The sequence below is a fragment of the Solanum lycopersicum genome, chromosome 1 (genome assembly GCF_036512215.1).
Source record: "Solanum lycopersicum chromosome 1, SLM_r2.1".
Taxonomy (NCBI): Eukaryota; Viridiplantae; Streptophyta; class Magnoliopsida; order Solanales; family Solanaceae; genus Solanum; species Solanum lycopersicum.
The window spans coordinates 82,775,593-82,799,685 of NC_090800.1; the positions used below are offsets into that span (position 1 = coordinate 82,775,593).

Here is a 24,093-nt window from a genome sequence, read left to right on the forward strand (position 1 = left end):
TTTCCTTTTTAATTTTAAACAAAATTAGAGTATCTCTTGTTACCAAAAGTTTACAACCACAAATAAAAAAAAACATATGCTTCCATGAAAATATTCTACGTGCAAATCTTGAATAGTTGATGTGCAAATGATAGACTAAAATCTAAATCCATTATATATTGGGAGAACTAATGTAGATGTAATTAATAGAATCGTAAAAAGGAGTTGAGGAGATATGTCATTTAAGTAGAAAAAGTGAATAAACAAAGGTTTTTTTGTAATTTACGAGATGTAATTAGCTGGAACAAATATTACAATTCTTTTTAGTTATCAAACAAATTAATTAATGAAGAGAGTAAACTCATTTTTTCAGTTTCATAATCAACTTAAACAAATATCAATTTTCTATAACTTAAGAAAATACGTTCATTTGTAATTGGATATTGACAGAACAAATTTGAGTCCCACAATCATATATATAGACTAACTTTACACAAGTGTTAACAAATACGAAACAAAACTTAATGAAGGAGGATCTCATCTCCTTTTTAGTCAATTCAAAATTCATAAAAGAAAAAAATGTGTTATATCATCTAAATTAGAATGAAAAGAAGCGGATAAAGCAAAACAAAAGATGATGGAATATTCTTGATCGAGAAATTATGTCATGTTATATACATGTTATATACATAATATATATCGATATAGAATATGAATTTTATATCCAAAAGACAAGTTTATATAATGAAAATATCAAAAAATTTATTTAAGCAACAAAATAATCAGTGAAAAATCATGTTGCCCTTGATACAAAAAGTATGCTTTGTAATATAATCTTGTTCTTGAAGGATACATATCTTGATGGATAAATAATTAATTGAAAAAATATATAAGCAACAACAAGTGCATCTATATATTTGTAAATTATTGAAACTTCTACTTTTTCAAATTTTACTCTGACCAACTCTTGATGAATCTTCCAGCACTGTTAAACTTTCTTCTTCATATTGATGACTTGTATCAAATTAATTTTTAATCATCTCTTTTGATGAATCTTACACCACCTTTAACCTTTCTTCTTCATCTTGAAAAACTTTTGCTTGAATATTGTAACACAAGAAAAAATTCTAAAAAAATATACATATCTATAATCTTCATAAAAGCTGAAAAAAAAAAGATATTAACAATATGAAGTTGGAGAAATTAGAAATGGACATGCAACAACACCATATATGATTGTTATTTATAGATGAGAATTAAGTAAAAGGAAGTTGAGAAGACATCTTATTTAATTAGAGAATTCAAATAGATGGAGTTTTTTTGGTAACTTTCATGTGATATAATTATATGTAATGAATATGATTGTAATAAATTGATTAATGAAAAACATGAATGAAAAAACTCAAAAAAGAGAGAATAAAGATAAATAGTTTTCTAGGTCATTAAGTGGTGCCACATCATCTTGTTTATATCTAGCTTTATTTTATATATATATTTTTTGTATTTAATTAAATAATATACATTTTATATACATTAAATAATAAAGATAAAATACTTAAAATATTCAAAAAATATTTTTCTTTCGTAATTGTAATTAGAAGAAGGACAAAAAATTAAAAAAATATTTTTTTCTTAATAATATAAATTAGAGAGGTATGAATTATGAATAATTACTCTTTGTAAGTTGGCATATGAAGAGTCTTTGTTGTAAATGTTTTTCCATTAATATAATACTTATTGTAATAAATTAAATAATGACTTTTGCAATAAAATAATTAATTTAAATAAAAAAGAAAATCCATGAAAATGAGAAAAAAGATAAATACATGTGGAGATCATAGAGAGGTGTCACATCAACCTGCCTATAATTCTCCTTTCTATTATATTAAGATTAAGATAAGATTAAGATTATGTATCGATCCACGAAGGTTATTTAATTACTATTCTCTTCGTTTATTTTTACTTGTCATGTTGCATTATTCGTAAGTCAATTTAAATAATTTTTGAAGTTAAATTAGACTACATTAATTTGATATTTTAAACAAAAAATTGTAAATACTCCAAAAACTATACGAAAAGCTAAGTACTATAAATTGCCATTTTTGGCATATCAAAATGTTGAAAAAATATATCATAAAATGTAAGTCAAATTTTTTATAATTTGACTCTAAATGAGAAAATTATGACAATTAAAAATAAACTAAGATAATATTTATCAAACAGTAATAAATTAGCAAATATATAGTACAAGTTATCTGTGCCATGTACTTAATTAGACTCCACAAAGACATCATGGACCTAGTTATTCAATCATGCCTAAAAAATAATTTTAACCATGTATAAAGGGTATACATATTTTAATTTTTGAACGACAGAGACAGTAATATCTCAAAAGTATGACGGATGATATCTGCATACCATTTCTGATAATTCGAAGATATATTTATTCTTTTTTTCTTTAATTTATTTTATTTATTACTTATGAAAAAAAATAAAAATAACATGTATTTGTAAATATATGGACTGATTTGCCCTCCCTTAAATCATGTTCTTTTAATTAATAGGAGGGCAATATAAATCATGATTTTAGGGAGGGCAAATCAGTATTACTTATTTTGCTGATATCATAATAGGAGAGTAGTTCATCAATTTTTTAGACTTTGTGAAATATTTATCGATTTGAAGACTCAAAAAGAACCCCCCCCCCCCGCAAGATACCCTACTAATTAAACACTTAACAATTAACATTACCTCAATCAAAGTTTATCTCGTATATAATTATAGTAGTCTGCTCAAACTAGAGCTAAATTTTGGGGAATATAGCAACAAAGATTTTCAAGTGAAAAAATATTTCTTAAAGTTTATAAAGATTCTACTCGAATGAGATGAGTTAAAACGTCAAAATTTATCGTCATTGTTTCCATAAATAAATAAGTATGAAAATAATATATGTAGCTTATCGGACGTTATTTTTTAAAAAAAATAAAATAAATTATTATAGAAGAATTATACGTAACATCTACATTAATAGCATGGTTTTAAAAAAATTGAAAAATAAAAACCACAGAATCTAAATATATATATATATATATATTATTATTCTGCTACCTTTTCTGGATCTTGTCCAATAGCAGTATATATAGAAACACTTGGGAATCTAGGGTTCTATTTATATATATGGATTAATTTTCCGTTGGGTATTAATTTACCCAACTAACATAATAACAACGATAGTTTCCACAATTAGCAGTACTAATTACCAGATATAAACTGGAAGAAGAAATTCAACCAATTAGAGAAATCAAAATGGAAGGGGAAAAAATAATAAAGAATGTAGATCAACGTAAAAGGAAAATGAACCATGCAGATATTATACGTACACCAAAAATACATTATCTCATTTTCCTTGTACGTGTTAGTGTATTTAATGCACATACCATATGGGGAACTTGTTGATCAACTTTAAATACGAATAGATCCATCGAAACAATTTCATACAAGTTTGAGATTGAAAAAAACAGTCGAATAATTAATCATGAATGGATTCACGAATAATGGCGATAAATGCCTTAATGTTTTAATGTTTCCATGGTTAGGTTATGGTCACATCTCTCCGTTCCTAGAGTTAGCCAAAAAGCTTAGCCAAAGAAACTTCATTATTTACTTATGTTCTACGCCAGTGATCCTGAACTGTATCGAAAAAAAACTTAGCCCGGAATTTTCACCATCGATCCACCTCTTGGAACTTAATCTCCAAAATTTACCAGATCTTCCTCCAAGTCACCACACTACAAATGGCCTTCCGCCTCATCTCATGAACACTCTCAAAGAAGCTTTTGACTTAGCTAGCCCCGATTTTGCCCTAATTTTGAAAACCCTAAAACCCGATTTATTAATTTATGATTTTCTCCAACCGTGGGCTCCAAAAGCTGCAGCTGAATTAAAAATCCCAGCAGTTGAGTTTATTAGCAGTAGTTCCACGATGACAGCTTACATGTTGCATGAGTTCAACAAGCCAGGTATAAAATTTCCATTTTCGTCTATTTGTTACCGCGATTATGAGAAAGCTCGTATTGAGAAACAAGAAGCAACTATGTCTGTGGAAAAGCTTGAAGAAGATAAAAGGAGAGTTAGAGAATGTTTTTACCTATCTTGTGATATTGTTTTGATTAAAAGCTTTAAGGAGATTGAGGGTAAATATAGTGATTATATCACTAATTTAACTGGTAAAAGAGTTGTACCTCTTGGTCCTTTAGTTCAAGAACCTACACTTGAAGATAGTGAATCAGAGTTAATAACATGGTTGAATGAAAAAGAGAAGAGATCCACAATTTTTGTATCTTTTGGGAGTGAATATTTTTTGTCAAAAGAAGATTTTGTAGAGATTGCTTATGGGTTGGAAAATAGCAAGGTTAATTTTATATGGCCAATAAGGTTCCAAAAGGGGGAAAATCTTGAACTTGAAGAGACTTTGCCTAAAGGTTTTTTCAATAGGGTAGGGAATAGGGGAAAAGTTTTTAATGGATGGGCCCCACAAGCAAAAATTTTGGAGCATTCGAGTATTGGTGGATTCGTGAGTCATTGTGGGTGGAGTTCTGTAATGGAAAGTATGAAATATGGGGTCCCGATTATCGCGATGCCTATGCATATTGATCAACCAATTAATTGTAGGCTTGTTGAAGATGTTGGCATTGCTGTAGAAGTTGTGAGGAACAGTGATGGAAAGCTTCATAGAGAGGAAGTTGCAGCCATAATTAACCAAGTTGTGCTCGATAAGGATGGTGAATTTGTAAGGCAAAAGGCAAAGGACATGAAGGAAAAGCTTTGTATGAAAGGAGATGAAGAAATTGAACAAGTTGCCAAGGAGTTGAGAAAGCTATGTGCTAAATTCTAGGAGTAGTATTTTTTCACGTAGATGCTTATATTATATAGTATAGTATAGTAGCTAAGGGTACTTTTGTTCCTCTTTTTGTTAGGATCAAATCTTACTTAATAGTCTTTAAATTTCATTTGTCTACTTGTTCTTTTTTCAGATATTGGTTATCGATCCTATTGACTTAATATAAATTGTAGAATTAGTCTTGCATTTCTTTTATTTGTATTTTCCATGATCAACAATGTGTCTATTTAAAAGATATGTGAGCCATATATAGTCTCTAAGTTTTCTAGTTGAGGGGTATTTCAAACTTATTTATCAGAATTGTTGATATTTTTGTTGGGAGAAAGGTATTAAACCTGGCTAAGAATATGCCAAATATTCTGCTTCTATTAAAATTTTATTTAGACTGTGACAAGTCACTGACAACATGTAAAATAAGCTAAAATCTAGTGGAAGTCATAGTTTAGTGGAACACTACAATTTACAAGGCAGTAGAGATGTGTTTGTATTATGTTCATGGTTTATAATGTTTGAAAGAGTTAGCAGACTCTTCTATCTGTAAAAACTACCACTTAAAACCAAACTGTCATAGATGAGCCTCTTTCCTTTCCAATATTTCCAGCTTTAGGAGCTAAAATCAGGCTCAGCTGGCTTCTGAAGCAGCAAGGGACTCAATCTGGTGAATGATTTGGAACCCCTTGGATGGTTGCGCCTCAAGGCACGCAACGCATTAGCAGCAAACCTTGATGCATAAATGGTAGCTCCAAGACTTGGTAAATTTGCTGTCTCATTTGCTAATGCAGCCTGTAGTCTATCTTCTTCCTCTTTCAAAGATTTCTCAAGCTTGTTCCTGCAGTGTCGACGCCATGCTGCTTGTATGAAGCAGGCTGCCCATGTCCTCCAATGCTGTGAATAGAACCTGAAACAGCCCAAAGTACATTGAAATTGCTAATGGCCTTCTCCAAAACTGATGTCAGTACAAGTGTTCTGAAATTGAACAAGAATTTGTGTACATACCTGAAAGTATGCCGAATCTGCTTGCTATGAAGACGTCTGAATTGAGCTGCGACAAACTTGAGATCATCAGCTGTGAGAGCAAAAGCTTCGACATCTATGACAGCTTTTACTGTTCTAGTTGAGGAGGGAAGAGTCGTGGAAGAATGAGGATCCAAAGCCCATGTAAGAAGCTCCTCTCCACAGAAATCACCAGCTTTGAGAGATGCAGAGTTGAAGAAACCAGTTCTTCCACCATTGGTGGTCATAGTCAATAAAGTACCTCTCATGAGAAAAAGCATCTCACTCACTGGATCACCTTCTCGGATAATGAAGCTATTCTCTGTGAAAAGAGCTGGTTTTAGTCGATCACACAATGCATCCAGCAACTGTTCATCCATCTTCTCAAACATGGGAACCTGCATGTGAAAGATCAAATAAGATCAACAGTTTCAAGAATGCAAGAAAGGGCATGATGAGCACAAAAATAGGCACTCACTCTTTTGAGCAAAGACCAACATAGATGGCGTTTTACATCTCTTTTCAAGTCTTTGGGAAGGTTAGAAATTAGATAGTCTTCATCAACACCTCTAGTTTCTTGCCATTTGTACTGCTCATATCTTCGAATACGCTCTCTCAGGTTTTCAGGAAGCATGCGGTGAGACATCCACTGTTCTGCATCTCGCCTTCTCAATCTCATTCCTTCTACTCTAACTGTGATAGACTGCAAATATTCCTGTAGCCAGAAACGAATGCAACTTTAGTTGAGTTCAATTCTCCAATGTGAAAAAGCTTCATCTATTCCTCTAGTTTGGCTAATGTGAACTCACAACTTCATCTTGAAAACAAAAGGGGTTGAATCTTGGCACTGCCAAATCATTGATTTATTCAAACTTTCTTATAGCTCATAAACTAAGAGGAAGAGATTAAAGTTACTCGATGCATATCAATGCATTGAATATGAAGAATTCTCACTTTAAAACAGAGTTGACTTGTTCAAGACTTAAAGGTAAGAATAGTGATGCGTACCTGCATGTTGCCAATAAGCAACGAGAACAGAATCAGGCCAACAATGCAGATGAAGACGGCAAAGAGAATCTCCCATACAGAGTTGCTTGTCTTAAGGTCTTGACCAAGAGAACTGAGATACATAAGACAGAAGAATCTGTTTAGCTGAGAGAAAGTTATCAAATGATTTGTCAGGATTAATGAAAAAACAGAAAGCAGGACGACAGACCTTAAATTTCGCAGCCCCCACCAGAAGCAATAGGAGAGTTTGGACCAGAAGTTTCTTTTTTCAGCAACTCGAGAATGAAGAGCATCAAGAAATATCCCAAAATCAAAGTCATGCTCTTGTACATCTTCCGGTTTCAGGAGAGGACAAGAAGAATTTAGAAATTGAGTGTTTGCTTTCCCTGGATGTCCACAACAGATGCTGTCTAGCACACACTTTTTAATACCCCTACATACCTTGCGCCAGCAGTCATCTTGTCTTTCTATTGTGATCAAATACCAAAACGCTCCAACTACCTGAGTTCAGACATTTGCGCATGTGAAGGGAACCAAGAACATGTATACGTAATGTAACATCAGTATTGATCTCAGAAATGACTTATTTTTGCAGAAGGCATGTAAGAAATTCTGCATACTCTGACCATATTATAACTTAAAGCACAACTGATATGTGATGATTGATGACTGATATAAGAAAAACATACATTACTGGCAATCATGAATAGGAATAAATTGAAAGCAGCTCCAGCCCATGCAGTTTCAGTTAAAAATCCCGTTGTCCTTGTTACTTCCTTGTATAATGGGTATATCCTAAGGGATCTTGGAATATATTGTGCAAGTATAACAATCACCAACTGTTTTCTCGTCACCAAAGAAATGGGACGATTTGTGTTGGGAGCGATGATAAATAGCACCATCTGTACCAACAAAGTTTAAAGTATACATGTTACATAGATATCATACTGTCTCAATTTAATCTGTACAACCTATACAATGGAACTAGACACAAACCTGTGGGAGTGGAAGAACGGCTAAAACGTCAATGATGAAATAAGGAAACAAGTATCGCTTGGCTATAAGAGAAGAGTCCTGAATCAACTCACCCCTACCAAATACTCGAGAAGAAGGAGTAATAAAGCCAGTGCGAAACTGCAAGATGATATGATAGATATAGATAAGATCGGAGACTGATCTAAGAATAGAAATAGGGATCTTCAATGTACGATCCAAATCAAGGCACTTTCTCTTGTTATCAATGACAGGAATGTAGAAAAACAATGGATCAATGGCCAGTGAAATAATACAAGCGAAGATAAATACTTTGTTCCAGAACTGAAGAAATGGTTCCTGAGGATCAAGAATTTTGTTTCTTGATGATCCTGAAACTTTTCCTGAACTGTCACTTAGGAAAGGGGTGCACAGTGATTTTCTTAGTAAGCCACATATTCTATTGGAACCCCTCGCAGTTCCTCTTCTAATAGTACTTATGCATGAGCTGATCGATGATTTTCTGACTGAAAACATCCCATTTTCTTCTGACTTGCAGTGTTCAAACCTGAGAACAACAGGTCATATTAGATAGACAATTCTATGCTATAGCACTTGTACAAAAGGTACTATGAAAAAAAAAAACTTGAAAATGTACATCTGATAAGACCATTCATGTTGTGTTAGTTCACAAGTCAAGGGCTGCAAAATACAGGATAGAGGATGCTGATTATCGAACTAACCTCACATATTTTTCTTCATTGAGAATCTTCATTTTCAGCTTCTGCTATACTGTATGCTCATCAACTTCTCTATTCCAGAAGGAAAATGGCCAAACAATTCCTTCCTTTTACACTATTCTACTCTCCTAGCATAGAGCCCAACTCTTCCAACTGAATGAAATGCAAACTAAATCAGTAATTTTTCAATGACAGCTTATCCAGGAATGAAACAATTGTATAACATTGAAACTGTAACTTGAATTCTATAAGATGATTCTTTAAGTTAACTCAGCCATTTATTTACACAAAATCTCAAAATGCTATGTTATGCAACATGAACATACATAAGAACTCAAACTTAGTATAGTAAATTTCAAGTGTATGTATATATAAAAGAAAGGTAAAAGTATAGACACCTTGAGAAAGTGGATTGAAGAGAAACTAATAATGTAGAGTACTTTGCTCAGGGGTATATAAGAAGGTGGATGATGAGCAGGTTCCTAGAGATTGCTGTTATAAATAAAAAGTACAATTGGATCATTGCAGGGGAACAAAGAAACTCTCAAGACTACAGTCACAAGTCAATGAAAAGCTGCTAAAAAGGAAAATGTTTCCCTGTTCTTGAATTTCCACATGTGTGTAACCTTGGACCAACTTTTTCCATTATTTAAATATTACAACTTTTTTTTCAAAAGAAATGTGAGTGAACCTTTTGAAAATTTTGGAGGAAAATGTATATTATTGATCTAGAAAACAGGATATTCAATTAGAGTTGGGTACATTTCTTTTGCTCATACTTAATATTTTTATAGTGAAGGGCGGACCTACGAACCCACTTTGTTGAAAATAACACCCTATATTTATTCAGTTTTTGAAATTTTATAGGTATATTAAATTTTGACTCCATTTAGCACAAAGTGTGACGCTTAGCCTAACAGTGAAAAGGGTTCAGTTTGTCCAACCAATCCAAGTTTAATTTTCGCTTCCAACGTTATTTATTTTATTTTATATCTTGAATCCATGCACAAGGTATACTAATTTCATTGCAGAATTATGTTATCCTTCGTGATGGAATAAGTTATTTTATATACGGTATACATGATGGAATAGGATAACGTGTTCCCAATCAAATGATCCATACAAAATTTAAATTCTGAATCTGCCTATAGTGTTGCATGGATAGACTGTGTCAAGCCGTGTTATGAAAAGATGTTTAATCAAAGTCTTATAATAAGTGACAAGTGATAGGATAGTTATAAAATAAATCACACGGTTGAATTTCATAATTAAGATAAGAAGTTTTAATTGACCTTAATCAGCAAGAAATGACTTTTTGGCTTTTAATTGGTCCTTCATTACTTAGAAGTTTCTTAAGAAAACGGAAAGTAAATAAAAAAGAAGTCAGAAAGAAGAAAGAAAGAGCAATTTCTAATTATATTTTCTCATTAAAGTAGCTTCCATGCTGAGAAAGTAGCCTAAGTTCAATTGATCTGGTTATTACACCATTAGTTTAGTACAAAAAGTTGAAATATAGATAACTTAAAAAATGATTAGAGAAGTAATTATACCTAATGATATGATTAATATAAAAGTTGTGGTCAAAAGATTCGATATTGACAGCCAAATTCCATGAAGTCACACAAGTATTGTTTTTGTAATATATATGCTTTGTGTGGTACCAATAGTTTAAGCAAAAATTGTTTCACATGCTTAAATTATATATCCAATTAGAAGACCTCAATAATTTGCCCTATCAAGTTCACATCTTATGTTTGTTTTTGAATGATACGTTAATTAATTAAATTGATTAATTAAGTATAAGGACGGTGAATTTTTTTCCATGAAATTTGGAAACATATTATTACTATATAAAAAAGTTATTCTATTTATATACTCCCCCGTTTCAAAAAGAATACACATATTTTCTTTTTAGTTTGTTTCAAAAAAAAATATCACTTTTCTTTTTTGGCAACACTTTAACTTTAATTTTTCACATAATATGTTTAAGACCACAAGATTAAAGGTCGTTTTGGTATACTTAACATAACTTTAATTTAGAACCACAAGATTATAAAATTTTCTTTCTTTTTTTAAACTTCATTCTAAATCAAAATAGGTCATCATTTTTGAAACGAACGAAATATATTTTAATTAAAATAAATGAGAATTAGAAGAAGACAATTCAAGAAAAAGACAAAAAGAAAAACTAAAGCAAGAAAAAAGTTTGTAACCCAGGCTGGCCTGAACATGGGAAAAACAATACTGCCCTCGAAAAGTTAATTCTGAGTATTAATTTTAACTTATAAAAATTGATAATTTTAATCTTTGTTACAAAATTGTCTATTATTAACACAATGATCCATTATTTTATTTTTTAACATGAAATAAAACTATGATTATATAACTTAAATCACATTGTTAATAGTTTATAATATCTCAACAAATAATACTTATCATATTCAACTATTACGTTTATAAATTACAATAAAAAATCAATCGATCTTACTCTTAAGATCTTAAATTCTAAGCTTCATTCATTATAATTTTGTCGGTCGGTCCCTTCATCTTCAGTACATATAAGTCCTGCATACAGAATAAAAACAAAAAAATAGGACGAAACAGATTAAAGCAAGCAATATCAGTACCAAATTATATTGAGTGCTAAGAAATTAGAACGTAAAAATAACTTACTTGTTACAATTGTTGTTTTTACGTACATGAGGCATTTTTAAATTTGAAACGACACACGTGTACGGAAGTTGAGCAACACGATAGGAAATAACATTATTATTTCCAAGATTAATGAGTATTAACATATAACAACTTAATCTTCTTTTGAAATTTCAAGTTTGTAAAATTTTATTTATATCAATATATCAAGGTGTAGAGAATAGCAGAGGAGAAGTATATTTAGAAAATCTTTTGCTAGTTCAAAATCGTTGAATTTATTTTCTAACACTTCCTCTAAAATATCTAAATATATCTACAAGATAATTATTTCAAATAATATACTAAACTATTTTAAAAACTATACTAAAAAAATTTATGACATTTCAAAAATTAACTTTATCATTTTTCACACCAGCTACTGTTGGATTATTAATATTACCACTATTTTTTATAATGTATGGTAGACATTGAGTTAGCTGTTGGACTGATAGGAGCACCCAACACATATTTGTTTGCTCAGGTTTGTTACCGTAATTTTGATCTTATTTTTTAAACTTTATTTTTAAACATATTTATTTATTAATAATATAAAAAGTTACAGTTTGACTGACTTGCCCTTATTCAAATATTATAATTTATAGGAGTACGTACATATAATTCCAATTAAGTAAATATAATTATGAATATATTTTTCAATAGATGCTTTAAGAATAAAAATCCCATGTCTTTGGCTCGATAATCATCCCAATTTTTCAAATGTATGAACCAATATCCATCATATGGAATTGTTTTATTAAATTCGGATTGTGCACAGGAAAAGTGTTCCGAATAGGATTTTTTTTATACTCAGGAATCGAACTTGAGACTCTAATTAAGAGTGAAGCACTCGCACCAGTATATCCATGTTGATTTTGGTAATTTAATTTCATTTATAGCAAAAAATTGAGAGAAATAATATCTCCTTTTAATTGTGACTACTATTAAAAAAAATCAAAATAAATTTATATCAACCACATTCAATATAAGTTCGGAATATATGGAGTTTTAATTATATTTCAAACTTAACAACAAACTTAAAGAACAATTCCTTAAGCTTGATTCCAAAAAATTAATCACTAATACTGAATTGCAAAGTAGCCGTGGAATAACTATTCTCAACGTTTCATATTAGTTGTTATGTTTCATTTCTCAAAAGTTATGTAAATTTTAAAAGATATAACTTTCATTGATTGTCACGAAAAAAATTATAATTTGTAGTACTTTTCAATCACCATACAAAAAATCTTTATTTTAATTATAACTTATTAAATTCAACTAATTCAATTTAATTATAAAAATTAATTAAATTGACTTTTAAAAAGTAAAACATGACAGCTAATATGTGACAGAAAGGAGTATTTATTTTTGTTATTACTGCTGCAGGCAGCAGAGATCTACTTTTTTGTTCGTTTCAATTTTGGGCAACTTTCACATATAGCAAACAAAAAATTCATATTTGTATGCTATAGCAAACTTTGCATAATTGCGCTCCATAGCAAACATAAAACTGTATAATTTGCTATACATATACAATTGTATAATTCGCTGGCCTAAATTGTATAATTCGCTGGCCTATTTCGCTGCAATTGTATAATTTGTTTTGCATACAGTTGAATCGAATTAAAATGTATGTATATTGCATAATTATAAGTGTATAACAAGAAGATATATGTTTTTCTCGCTTTATACAAAAACAGAAACACAATATATACACTTCTGTTGTATAAAGCTAGAGAAAATTGTATTTCACTGCAATTGTATAATTTGCAAATTGTATAATTCGTTGGCATTTTTCTCTGCAATATTTAAAGTAAAATGTTTGTAAATTGTATAATTAAGTGTATAACACGAAGATATACATTTTTGCATGTGTATATACAATTTTCTCTCGCTTTATACAAAACAGAAACAGAATTATACACTTCTGTGTATAAAGCGAGAGTGGCGAGCGAGATTTTTGGGAGAGAGACGCTGGCAAATGTTAGCTAATTTTTGCTATGGAGCACAATTAAATCAAACCCTAGCTATTCCATTTAATTTAAGTTATTAGTTTGCTATTATGTACAATTTTCCCTTCAATTTTTTATTTTATTTTGAATAATTTGTTAAAATAAAATATAAAATCATGATTAGAAGTTGTTTCTATTTATTTTGTATTTGTTTTTTTTATTCTTTTAGCAAATTTTCATTCCGATTTTGGGAAGATTTTATTAATTCAAGTTAAAAAAATATCAAAATCTTGCCATTTATTTTAAAATCTTACTATAAAATATATAATTTTTTAAAATTTTACTAAAAAAAATTAAAAGGAAAAACTTCTAAAAAAAACACTAACCAACTAAAAAATAAATAAATTAAAACATAATTTTAAAAAAAAAAGAAAAAAGGAAAGAGGCGAGGCGAGGGGAGGCGCAGGGCGTTACTTGTAAGGCTGCGGCGCATGGTTGCTCCTTTTACCCAATTTAGATAGGTTTTTTTTTTTAGAGATCTAAATGCCACCCTTTTGATTCTCAATTCAATTTTGTTATCCTTTTTTGAATTTTTGGCTAATTTTCTTGCCTTTTTCGCTCCGGATCTAGGCGTGTTTAAGGAAAAATTCACCTAGATTAATTACTTGTACGATACGATTCTACAAATAGTTTGAGTTGATAAATTTGTGACTAATTAATTGGACGAGTTCTAGAATTGGCGTTACCATTTTCAGCCATATATTATTCACATTTTGTGAAAAAGCTTCAGTTTTGCTACACAAAGTTATGCAATGGTTACAGTTTTTGATAAATAATTGCACAAGGGATGAAAACAAACACAAGAACAACCCACTAGGATTTAGTACCAATACTACCACTACCACAACTTTTTAATTTGTGGTAGTCATAGAATTTTAACTTTTTATTAAAGATTGAGATTTTTTCAAATGTCATATATCACTTATACATATAATAGATCCATTGCACTAACAAGTAGTGGTATGTCCAACAGGAGGCAGAGTATACCCTGTGTGACATTGTTGTGAGCCAATCTGAAAGCGTTTGGGATCATAATTCGTATGTACAAGTCTATTCTTTATACACTTGCAAACAGCAGAATAATCGCCGCGCTTTTTCATCATGTTACTTATATCTATCAGTCCTCTGCAGCATCTGCCTGATGGCTTGATCGAATGATATCTCCCTTGAATGTACGAAAGACAAGGGGCTAGCCTTTTCGAAACTGTTTCACAAGAAGGTTTGCTCGTTCCTGGTGTTGCTAAAACAAACAACAGAATGACCATAGCATAGATCAGCTTCGCCATTTGTGTTTTTTGCTTTTTGGATTTGGATTTGGTGATTGTGAAAAGGAGAACTAAAGAGTTGTATTTATATTGTTATATATGTGTGGAGAGCTTTAAGTAAGGGTTTCTTGCCTGAATTTCATGGGCAGTTAGCATTCATGTATTATGAAATGCTGTTATTACTGCACATTTCAAAAACTGTGATTTAGTTCTTGACCTTTTTTGTTGGGACGGCGTTCAATTCAATTATATAGGTTACATTTTGAAGTATTATGATCCAGCTAATTATACACTAGGATGACATATAAAATCAATACATTATTAATCTTGAAAATATGTACTTTGACCAATCTAAGAAATCTATAAGTAATTAATATTTATTACAGTACTTCATACATTAACTTCTTTTTCCACTCACTATTCTAAAATATCTGATTTTGAAAAAAGAAATATCAATAAACAAATTAAAACATTTTTACACAAAATATATAGGAAAATTGAGGTAGGAAAAATCTATTTAAAAATTTTTGGATCGAAAAGATTTGACTATGAAAACAAACTCAAAAATTTAAATAGTCATCCAAATGCATTTAATTTTTGAAATTTGTCATACTCATTATTTATTATAAAGTTAACTTAAAAAACATTAAATAAGAATAAAATTACTTAGTTTTTTAACAAATGCAAATTAGAAAGGCTACATATATAACAAAAAAAAAGAGGGGGGGGGGGGAACGGGGGGGGGGGGATACCATTTTTGAGAACTATTAAGACAATTTTAATTTCTGAAGGGTTACAAAAAGGAGAACTATAAACAAAGACCATAGATTACTAAGAGTTTGTTTAAATTGTCTTATTTTAAGTATTTTAAAGTTAAAATAATTTTTAAATATTTTTTTAAAGTTTGAAAAAATAATAAAATACTATTTCTGGACACTTAATTTTTTGAAGCAAAAATAAATTAAAAATCATAAGCCTTCTAAGGAAATCTTACATAATGTTGTTACGTACTATCAAGAAAGGAGTAGGAATTTATAGAAGTAATATAAAATTTATGTATTACTTTAAATCTTAAATTTGTTTCATAATATGAAAAAGAAAAAAGATTGAGAATGAACTTCTCTTGCTGAATAGTTCTATTATTGATTGTTGATTTTATAAGGATTTAGTGTCCTATCATTATTGGATTGTTGGTTTGGACTTGGACCTCAATTTGGTTACTTTTCATTAATGGGTTATAATCCATCATTTAATAAGAGAAGTAAAGTTATATGATTATTTTTTATCTTTTTCATTTAGTTTCAAATAAATATAATAAAGTAATTAATTTATAATAAATATAGTACTTTTTTATTTATATAAAAACTAGCCAAAAGTCATGGAGATATAGACTACTATACTATATACTTAATTAATTTGTAAAAGTTATAAAAAAGTATAGGCTTAAGTCATCGATCGCCCTTCAAAGTTGTCCGCATAATTCACTTAGACACCTCAACTAAGACTTGTACCTATTGAACACCTAAATTGTTCAAACATGTACCTATTACACACAAAATGTTGATATGGTAGAAAAAGTGTATTGCACTTCCCTGAAGCGCGTGAAAGACTTGAAAGAGTGTCTTTTTTATTTTTTTTTACATTTTTTTCTTCTTTTATTGACACTTGGCATTATAATTAACTTAAAAAAAATATTTTTCTTCTTTTATTTACACTTTTTTCAAAAAAGGAAAGTACCCCACTCCCTTCCTATCATCTTCTTCATAATTTAGTTTACAAAACTTTCTTCATTTTAGCTCCAACATTGTTTTTTTTTTATATATACAAAAAATTTATATCTTCCAAATATGAAGATAAATGAAAATCAACTATGAAGATTTTGATTTGAAAGAAAGTCTTCGTATGATTTATTTCAAATTTCATAAAAAGAAGGAAAAAATATGAAGAAGATGAAAGAAGATAAATGATTTTTACATATAAAAAAAGTTAGCCGATATTTATTTATCACAATTTTCGAACAAAGATTTTTACTCAAATTATATGTGTTTATTAAATTTATCAAAAATGATATCAAAAAATTTGAAAGAAATAATTCTAGAGCTATAAATGTCATCGATGTAGAGTTGAATAACCGCCAACAAAATTTTCTTTCTTCTTCATTCTTAGTATGAGAAAGAATATGTTTTGGGGAAGAAGATGAAGATGTATATATATATATATATATATATATATATATATATATATATATATATATATATATATACACATACATATTTTTAAAAAAAAATAATTTTGAAGTTATTGAAAAAGAATAAGATTTTGTAATTTGAGAAAGATTGTGTTTTGGGGAAGAAGATGAAGATGAAGATGAGGGGTTGGGGTGGGGTGAGGTAAGGTGGGGTAGAATAGGTTGACATTTTCATTTTTTCTTTTTCTTTTTTAAAAAATTAGATATTAAATGTGTGTTTTTTTTATAATTTTCGGGGCCCAATGTCAAATGTTATTTTTTAATTAGTTATTTTGCCACGTCACAGCAAGTGTATTACACATTCTTCACATTTTTTGATGATTATCAAAAAATGTTTAATAGGAACGGTTTTTGTATAGGTAAAAGTGTTCAATTGGTACTAGACTTAGTTGAGGTGTCTAAGTGAATTATGTAGACAACTTTAAGAGGCCGCTGATGACTTAAGCCAAAAGTATATATATACTTAACTATACAATATAGCTTATTAATATATAAATTATATGTCGACAATAGATTATGATACTCTAAAAGGATTTTTAATACATATTAATTATACATGAAATATACACGGACGAATTCAATCTTGATCAACTTAAAATCACCTCTAGTCAGTCCTAAGAGTTAGATATGCAATCTTTTAGATGTTTTGAGTTATTGATATATAATTAAATTAAAATGATTCAGATTTTTGATACGGTGAATTTTATTTTTATAAAAGAAGACGAAGAAGAAGCAACAACACCAATCATTAATGACAAAATTGAAAGGAAAAAAAAGTGAAAACCATAAAAAACAACCATTAATGACAAAATTGAAAGGAAGAAGAAGCAACAACGACAGAATGGTGAATTTTATGAACACTACCTTCATTCATGAAGGTAACCCGAAGATGTTGATGCTCAAGAAAGACAAGATTTAAGTTTTGAATGACACTATCATTGATTTATTCAGATAAATATGATACTAGACTTTCAGTAATACCTATGATTTCGCATAATTGTTAACTAGTAAAAAATTTCATTTGTTGCCATACTCCCTGAAATTTATTGGTCATATATTTTTAAATTTGATTTTATTTGTTATTTTTTTTTAAATCAAGAAAGAATAATTTTTTTTATCCATTATACTCTCAATTATTAACATATAGTAAATATTTTTTAAAAATGTAATAAGTAAATATGTTTAACACCCTATGAATTAATAGTGATAAAATGATAAATTTAGAAATCAATCATTATTTGTATTTTATTTGAAACATATACAAGATAATATTTGTTAAAATTGACGTTGCCTAAAATAAGTCTCAGACTTCGACAATGCAAAATTCAATCAGAGAAAATGGTGTCACTTGATAAAAATTTTAGTGATCACATTACGACTTCGGCAAAAAGAAGGACACGTGTGAGAATCACCAATCAGTCAATTGTGCTGATTCTAGAAGAACATTAGTTAGGGTATAATGGTATTTCTATCTTGTAAAATTAGAAGTTATTAGAGTTTGTTAGGATAAAAAGAACATTTTGCCATGAGTTAGCAATGTTGTTTGACATTTTCTTCGTCTATAAATATTGTGTATAATACATAAATAAACATAGGGATAGTTTTTTCATATTTTTACTTTCGTTTTTCAATATGCTATCAGAGCAGTAGTGCAATAATTTCTTATATATTCATAGTTTTTTTTTAAAAAAATTTGAAACAAATTTAAAATACAAGTCAGACCACAAAATATAATACAGAGAAGATTGATATCTCAAGTCCATATTTCTTGCCTTGAATGAATTTTAAGTATGACTTTTATTAGCACTGCTTTTAATGGATCCAATTATGAAAACTAGAAGAGATGAATTCTCATCTCCTTATTAGCCAAAAACAAATTGGGTTTCATTAATGATAGTATAACACCAAAGAAAGATTCACCTCTCTTATCTATCCTAGCAATTCGATGAATTCAAGTTTTGATACCATCATCATTATCAATTTTTTATGTGAATGGTACTAGATGTATCCAACTTTCCTCCATTACGCCTTTTCTTTATTTCGTCAAATGCACTTCTAGATGAGAAATATATATCTTATTTAAAGTTTAAAGTTTAAAGATCAAAATTAAATTTTAAATAAGACTTATGACTCTCATCTAGAGATATACTTGACGAAGCGATGAAAAGAGATAACGAAGGGAAGCCAAATCCGTACTAAACTTCCATTAATACTTACAATTATGCAAAATTGTTAACTAGTGAAAAAATTCATTTGTTGTCATACTCTAGAATTTACTTATCAAATATTTTAAATTTGATTTGTATATCTATTTGTCATTTATAACAAATAAAAAAAATAATTTTCTTTATCATATTATATCTTCAATTATTAACAATGAATTAATAACTTAAAAAATAAAATAAATAAATATATTTAACACTCTATTAATTAATAATAGTAAAATGATAAACTCAGTAATTAAATATTATTTATATTTTATTTGAAATTTGAAACATATAATATTGATAACTAAAATACTAGCTCTGTTTCATAATTGTTGATATTTTTTTTAAAAATCATATTCTATAGAATAAGTACTATAAATAAACAAATAAAGTAGTTAATTAATAAATGAATTACTCACATAAAATTAATTAGTTATAGATTTTTAAAGTTAATCAAAATAAATATATTTCTAAAATTAATTAATTAATCAATAAAAATATAATAGACAAAATATAATTTTTTTTTATAATTTCTATATAGGTAATTCTTGAATGGTACAAAAACGCTACTTTCAGTCATCAACCCAATCCGATGAATTTAACTTTTGGCAAGAACCGGCCCGGTTCAAGAAACAAGAATTGACCGGGTTTAAGGTACTCCTTTTTTTCTTTTTCCTAAATCGATTAGAATTCGAGCTCTCTTTATATATAGTTCAAAAACGAACCAAATTTAGATTTCTCTTTCCCCCAAATCTCAATCGCCGGCGAAGAAGCGCGACACTACCAAAATCAATCGACCGGCATCAATCAACCGACAATGGAGATGACTGAAGGATTAGTGATTCATCAAGTTCTCGTCAAATTCCTCGACGGAAAGCACAAAGCCTTAAATTTCACTACCCCATCCATCTCCACCCTAACCCTAAAGCACAAAATACAGAGCCTAACTTCAATTCCTTCTCACCTTCAGCTTTTACTGCCTTTCAATTCGTTCTACCCTCTTCAGGACCACCAAACCCTATATCTCACAAACGGGTTGCCCGACAACCGAAATATCGGGTCGCCGGAAAATCTCACAAATTTGTCTCCGGAGAAGAGAAATTTTCCGGTTGTGGTGAATTTGTTGCTTCGGCTAAGGGGTGGTAAAGGAGGCTTTGGTTCATTGCTGAGAGGAGCGGCAACCAAGGCAGGGCAGAAGAAGACGAATAATTTTGACGCGTGTAGGGATATGAGTGGTAGAAGGTTGAGGCATGTGAATGCGGAAAAGAAGCTGGAAGAGTGGAGAGCAGAAGCAGAAGAGAGGAAATTGGAGAAGATGGCGGATGAGTTTCTTAAGAAGAATGCAAAGGAAGCTGCGAAGAAAGGTAAAAAGGGTGCTACTGGAAGTAACACGGATAAGTATGTGCAGAAGTATAGGGAGGATTCTGCTAAGTGTATGGAGGAAGTGGATAGGTCAGTTAGGGAGTCCCTCAAGGGATTCGTGTCATCTAAAAGGAAGGGGGTTGAGCTCAATGAATCAGAGTCCAAAAAGCTCAAGATATGGTAAGAACTGTCACCTTTTTATTTCTTGCATTCTTTTTGCCCCTTTTTGTTTAAGAACAACTAATTTGTTTTGAAAAGCCTCAATTTTTAGTATTGTAATGAGGAATGACTATTGAGGATTAGTATTGGAATGAGGAATGATCATTGAGGATTTGTGGGTGACTCGACTAGTTTGTGGTTTAGGTCTGCTGTGGTTTTATGTTGAATTGAGTTCCTTTTTGGAAGCCATATCTTGGGTGGAACAATTGAATGTCATCTCTGTTCTTTTTAGGGAGTGAAATAGATTTCAGTTTAATGTGAGTGCTTTGACTCCATCCTTTGTATTTTCCAAAATCAAGTAGTTTTGATAGGCGATACTCTTGTATACCATAGAACCTTGGTTAACGAGTGGAACAGTCTGCTCAGATGTTGAGCAATCAGGGACGGTTATGGGAAATGATCCATTATCAGCATTCTTAAGACCAAGTAGTTGGACAGAAAGGAGGGGAAGTTCTCCCTACCTGGTTTTCCTGATTCTCTCTTTTTATATAATTATTTATTTACTTACTTGATACAGGATGTTGGTTCTCCTGTAGTTGGTTCATAAGAATCCTTAATTAGAATGGGTTTGTGACTTTTCCATCTCCAATTTCGCTCGACCACTATTTACCTAATCAATTTGCTGTAAAAATAAAGTGGTGGAGTGTCACTGTTTTGTTTTTATTATATATATTAAACAATCCAAAGGGGGAGACCTAATGGTCAACGAAATGGTAGGAGAGCCATGATGTGTTTCTCAGGTTCAAATCTGCCTAAGCCTTGTAAATTATATTAAACACTCATAACTGTACTTGTTACCTGCCTGATAGAAAACCTTGTAAACTTTTCAATGATTAAATGATTGAATGCACGTAGTAGAAATTATGTTTTTTCTTTGATGATTCTCCACTTTTTGCACAGTTTTTATACATAATCTATATGTTGAATTTTCTCATTTGTTCAATGAACTTATTATCTTATAAAAAAGGAATTATAACTTACAGTTTGTGATTTTTGGTAGGAAGGGTAAGAGGATAATGGGCGATAGTGATAGCGAAGATCTAGATGATGATGATGACTGTGATGAAGAAGAGGAAGAGAAAGAGAAATCCATCGTCATAGATAATGGGGGCAATTCAGACTCCAATGGAGAAGCAGAGGGAAGTTTGGATTCTGTAACTGACAGAAAAGTTGATGGTGGTGCATCTGAGAGTGGCTCCGAGGAAGAAAAGGATACTCTTCTTCTGAAGAATCTTGAACCTGGTAAAGATGTCAATGTAAATGCAGTTCACCATGAAAGTGAAAGTCTGTCCTCACTCACTCCAGACAGTCCAGAAAATACTGGGCAGAGTGCTGTTGCCTCTAGTGTTGGCACTGATATTGCATCTGTGATTGAAAGTATTCAAACAGAAAAAGAAGCTTCTGAGCCAATTGTTGTGGAGGGGAGCTTTGGTGTGAAAGAAAACAATGCTGCAAAACCCAGTAATAATCTAAGCCCTATATCAGAACCTCAGGAAGATGCAGTCTCAAAGGATTCAGAGTTAGAAAAACCTTTGAATTTTGAGCAGTTTAGTTCAGCAGCGGAACTGGAGGTATGCATCATCTTTCATATAGTATAGTTGATCTCCATTGCTTACTACATCTGTGTTGTTCAATATGTATCATTAAAGGCTTCCTCTGCTTGCTGTAGCAATTTGTTTTCAACTGGTTGTTAATCAAAATTAAGATTACAATGCTTCACCTTTTCACTTTGGCTAATTTACCCCCCCCCGTGTGTCCCTTTCAGTTGTGGATGGCTCAAGATTGTTACTTGTTTACATGGCCTTCCCTGTGAGATCAATAGCAGTTAATAAATAATTATTTTGGTGTGTGTGTGTGTGGGCTAGTGGCTAAGTAGGAGAGTCCCAACACTTCTATAGCCTGCAGGCTGCACTGCAGGTAAACGTAACCTGTTTACAGTGAAATCCTTAAGAGGGTTAATAAACACCTCATCTGTCATGGTCCATACTTTTTTAATCATCTTAGCTGATGTCTGAGTTTAATTGTTATTTTTCTTCTGTTCTTGCATAACGAATGACATTGCTGCTTTTCTAATTTGTGTTTTAATGTCGATTCAGTGATATCGCTTCAATTACTAGTATAAAACCTCTTTTTGGCTTCAATGGGATGTTAACAAAGTTGCTGGAAAATGATTCTGAAGAAAATAAAAATAAAAAAGGCAGGGAAGTCATTCTCTAGTATTCTTTGTTGGAAAAGAATTGGAGTTTAAATGAGAACAAGACCATTTCTTTTTCCTTACATTTGCAGCACTTCGGAGGAAATCTTTCCTGGGTCCAACAACTTTATTTTTTACTAAATGCATCAAAAAGTGTGAATAATTTACTTTCTGGTACTTGGTTTTCCATTTCCACACAATCAAATGGTACCTATGTGTCCTTACTGCGAGTTAAAATCGGTTTTAGGGGGGAAAGGATGTGTGTCTTCTGTTTGTTGGTCTTCCGTTCTTGTTGGAACTGTGGCATTCGGGCATTGCTTGGTTCATCTGCCACTGCTAAGTTTGTATTCTTCGACTCTGATAACAGTATGGAAGTATGACATGAATAATTTTTTTTTATATATATGCTATTTTAACTGGGACTTTATACTATGATTTTTGCATTGATTGTTGTGTGGTCTCTATGTTTTCCTCATCACCCGTAAGCTTGTGTTACTGTTCATTGGTGAATGCAGTAGTGTTTGTTACCAATAGTTCCTAACTAAATGTATTTTTGATTTGGTTGTGTTAGGTACTCGGCATGGAGAAGTTAAAGTCAGAACTTCAAGTGCGTGGGTTGAAGTGTGGAGGCACCCTGCAAGAACGTGCAGCCAGGCTTTTCTTACTCAAAACCACACCTTTGGAAATGCTTCCAAAGAAGTTGCTTGCTAAGAAGTAATTTTGTGCTCGTCTGTTTTGCTATTGTAGCTGGTTGTAATTGTAACCTCATGTTTCAAGTGTCAGCTTATTCTCTGTTTTACTTGCTATGTAAATATGCGTGTGCATTTTTCAATATATTTCAACAACTTCCAAGGACGAACAGTAGTAATTCACTTTTTTAGAGTAATAAAAGGTGACTAATGTTCATTTGGTTCCGATATTTCTGAATTTGTTGTTGTATCACTATGACTTGCTTGGTGCATCTTTTCTAAACGGAATCTAGCAAGTAATGGTGTTTGATTACCTTTCGTTACACACAGACATGTTTTTCCAATTTAGAGCTTTTTCCTCATAGTGTATCGGTTCGTTTAGAAGTGAAAATTAAAATAGAAACATAAATTAGAGAAAATGTTTTGAACTAATTTGGAGTTGGAACATTGTAATTGCTGGTTTCTCTGCTTGTCCAATTCCATGAAATTGAGATGTATAATTCTGCGAAGAAGTCGAAAACGGAGAAGAAAAAAGGTTTAAATGTAGAAGCTTTCTTGGAAGAAAAGTAGAAGGTTTAAATGCAAACTTTGATTTGGAGCAAAACTGCATAATTATT

The 24,093-nt window shown here is 30.7% G+C and overlaps 3 protein-coding genes and 1 pseudogene across 3 annotated transcripts; 2 read left to right on the top strand and 2 right to left on the bottom strand.

Annotated features, from left to right (window-relative positions):
• Positions 1-3,407: 3,407 nt before the first annotated feature.
• LOC101246573 (beta-D-glucosyl crocetin beta-1,6-glucosyltransferase-like) lies at positions 3,408-5,074 on the top strand. Its single transcript, XM_069288135.1, has one exon. It carries the CDS (start codon positions 3,515-3,517, stop codon positions 4,871-4,873), a length of 1,359 nt encoding a protein of 452 aa, XP_069144236.1. The 5' UTR covers positions 3,408-3,514; the 3' UTR covers positions 4,874-5,074.
• A 134-nt stretch (positions 5,075-5,208) lies between these two features.
• On the bottom strand, positions 5,209-8,766 carry LOC101246872 (cyclic nucleotide-gated ion channel 1-like; annotated as a pseudogene).
• Positions 8,767-14,239: 5,473 nt separating this feature from the next.
• On the bottom strand, positions 14,240-14,578 carry LOC104645456 (non-specific lipid-transfer protein-like). Its single transcript, XM_010317152.1, has one exon. The coding sequence runs from the start codon at positions 14,576-14,578 to the stop codon at positions 14,240-14,242; it is 339 nt and encodes a 112-aa protein (XP_010315454.1).
• Positions 14,579-19,598: 5,020 nt separating this feature from the next.
• Positions 19,599-23,704, top strand: LOC101247169 (uncharacterized). Its single transcript, XM_004231169.5, has 3 exons — positions 19,599-20,554; positions 21,594-22,164; positions 23,359-23,704. Exons 1-3 carry the CDS (start codon positions 19,830-19,832, stop codon positions 23,503-23,505), a joined length of 1,443 nt encoding a protein of 480 aa, XP_004231217.2. The 5' UTR covers positions 19,599-19,829; the 3' UTR covers positions 23,506-23,704.
• Positions 23,705-24,093: the final 389 nt, after the last annotated feature.

Coding starts and splice junctions, on each gene's coding strand:
- LOC104645456 (XM_010317152.1), bottom strand. CDS start 14,578: ATGGCGAAGCTGATCTATGCTATGGTCATTCTGTTGTTTGTTTTAGCA.
- LOC101246573 (XM_069288135.1), top strand. CDS start 3,515: ATGAATGGATTCACGAATAATGGCGATAAATGCCTTAATGTTTTAATG.
- LOC101247169 (XM_004231169.5), top strand. CDS start 19,830: ATGGAGATGACTGAAGGATTAGTGATTCATCAAGTTCTCGTCAAATTC. Junction 20,555..21,593: donor TCCAAAAAGCTCAAGATATG/GTAAGAACTGTC, acceptor GATTTTTGGTAG/GAAGGGTAAGAGGATAATGG. Junction 22,165..23,358: donor GTTCAGCAGCGGAACTGGAG/GTATGCATCATC, acceptor TGGTTGTGTTAG/GTACTCGGCATGGAGAAGTT.